General features: G+C 32.7%; 1 protein-coding gene across 1 annotated transcript; it reads left to right on the top strand.

Moving 5' to 3' along the window:
• On the top strand, positions 843-1,754 carry LOC100513523 (olfactory receptor 14K1-like). The gene has a single exon (XM_003123552.1). It carries the CDS (start codon positions 843-845, stop codon positions 1,752-1,754), a length of 912 nt encoding a protein of 303 aa, XP_003123600.1.

Genomic DNA, 2,513 nt, shown 5'->3' on the forward strand with positions numbered 1-2,513 from the left:
TTTACAGTTAAGACTTTTACTCTCTTGAGAAAAAATTTCCTGACTTCAAACAAAGAATTGGAATCAGTATAATGATTGGGAGTAATGAGTGAGTTTGTGTGAGCATCTGATTGTAAAGAGAATCAGTTCTTTCCATTTTTTTAACACTTTTGTTTCTATTTTTTTAATTTTCTATTACAATTAAATTTCTAAATATGTCAGATTTTATCCATTATGTCTCTTTTTATCAACCTATTTTTTCTTTTCATAACATGCAGTGGAAGATTAAGCTGATTATTATACTATAGGCTAATGAATCATTTTATGTCATTACTTTTATTAAATTGAAATATGCACTAATACTGAATTTCCAACTAGTATTGCTGCATTTTTAAATGTGTGTTGCTTACAAATAAACCTTATATGTTTGTAGTAAAAACATTTATTTACAAAAAATATCCTATAAAATGACTGACATGCAATAATAGTAAATTTAACTCAATTTAGCAATGAAGTAACATGAATTGGCATTTACCAGCGCATAGTATAATTCAACCCCATCATAGTTATAAAATTTTGCTATGCAATGAAATGTTATCTATTTCTATATGTTGTTGAACAAAAGAGATAATTTCACCGCTTTTTCTCAACTGAAGAGAGCATGAGTAAGTACATTACCTGCTTTCACTTTATAGCCAGCCTTCACTCAATACAAAGTGATAAAAGTAGGTAAACTTCAGAAAACCTGTCTTGAAGAACTTTCAGATAGTTAAAGGCATATTCTGAAAAAAAATAGTTTCAAAGTAACATGCTGATGTTACAAAATTTACTTATTCCACAGGAGGCCTGGTTGAGTCAAGAACATGGACAACTACACAGTGGTGATGGAATTTTTTCTGATGGAGTTCTCTGACACCAGAGAGCTCCGGGTTCTACATGGTTTTCTGTTTATGCTGATATACTTGGCAACTCTCATAGGGAATTTTCTCATTATTGTCCTAGTCACTTTGGATCAGTGCCTTCACACACCCATGTACTTCTTTCTGAAAAATTTATCCTTTTTTGACTTCTGTCTCATTTCCACCATAGTCCCCAAATCCATTCTCAACTCTTTCTCCAACAAGAGCACTATATCTTTCCTAGGATGTGTGTTACAGGTCTTACTGGTAATTCACTTTGCAGGGTCTGAGGTGTTTATCCTCACGGCCATGTCCTATGACCGTTATGTGGCCATCTGCCACCCACTACACTATGATATCATCATGAACAAGGCAGTCTGTGTGCAGATGGCAGCTGTCTCCTGGTTCTTTGGAGGGTTCTTTGGAGGCTTATATTCAGGTGGCACATTCTCTTTATCTTTCTGTGGTTCCAAAAGTGTACCTCAGTTTTTCTGTGATGTCCCCTCATTATTAAAGATTTCTTGTTCTAAGGATCATCTTACTATCAACATCAGTGTGACAATTGGAATATTTTATGGGTTCTTTTGTTTACTTGCTATTGCTTTCTCATATGTTTGTATTTTCAGTGCAGTACTAAGCATTCCATCTGTACAAGGCAGGTCAAAAGCCTTTTCCACTTGCCTACCCCATCTCATAGTTGTAGCCACATTTCTCCTGACAGGAGCCATTGCTTATTTGAAACCAGTGCCTGAGTCTCCCTCTCTCCTGGACTTGCTGCTCTCAGTGTTGTATTCAGTGCTGCCTCCCACTCTGAACCCCATTATCTATAGCCTGAGAAACAAGGAAATTAAAGCAGCTCTGAGAAAACTCCTATAGAAACTCGGTGGCAATGTGAAACAGTAGAAATATAAATGTAATTATCAAATATGTAATTTTTGTTCTCATTCTGATTAACAGTCTCTGTAATATTATGTCTGTAATTTAACAGTCTCTGTAATATTATGTGTCTAGTTTAACACTTTTGTGCAATTTATTTTAAATCTAATATGTGGTTGGAAGTAGTTTTTCCCCAAGTTTTAATAAGCTCTAGCTTCTATATCATAATATTCCCCTTGGTGAAATTAACACCAGTTTAGTTTTTTTAAGAAAATACAAATACAACTTTTTATTTTTTATTTTTATAAAACTCAGTGAATTTCATTGTATTTATAGTTGTACAGCCATCATCACAACCCAATATTATAGCATCCACTAATTAATTTTATCTTAGCATTTCTATTATATTTAGTAAAAGATTGTATAGATTGCCAAAAGCTATACAATCTGGACTATTTCCATTTGTAATATATTTTTATACGTTGCACTCAGTGTCAAATTTTATATACTTCAAAAAGTAATTTAAAGAAAATTGAATAATCATGCATTTTTTAAAAAAAACTTCTTTCAATTTCATGGATATTTACACAATATTTCTATTAATTTCTAGATAAAACTATGCAGCGGACCTTCCACTGCAGATGTGTTGCATACCATGTTTCATTATTATTCTCATTTTGTGCACTATCTTGGACATATTTGTGTGACATATTTTAAACTTTTTACCTGTATGTCGACCAACTACAACATTTAATTAAA

The sequence above is a fragment of the Sus scrofa genome, chromosome 2 (assembly GCF_000003025.6).
Source record: "Sus scrofa isolate TJ Tabasco breed Duroc chromosome 2, Sscrofa11.1, whole genome shotgun sequence".
Classification (NCBI taxonomy): domain Eukaryota; kingdom Metazoa; phylum Chordata; class Mammalia; order Artiodactyla; family Suidae; genus Sus; species Sus scrofa.

Bases quoted from the DNA above. Each gene is read 5' to 3' on its own strand.
- LOC100513523 (XM_003123552.1), top strand. From the start codon at position 843: ATGGACAACTACACAGTGGTGATGGAATTTTTTCTGATGGAGTTCTCT.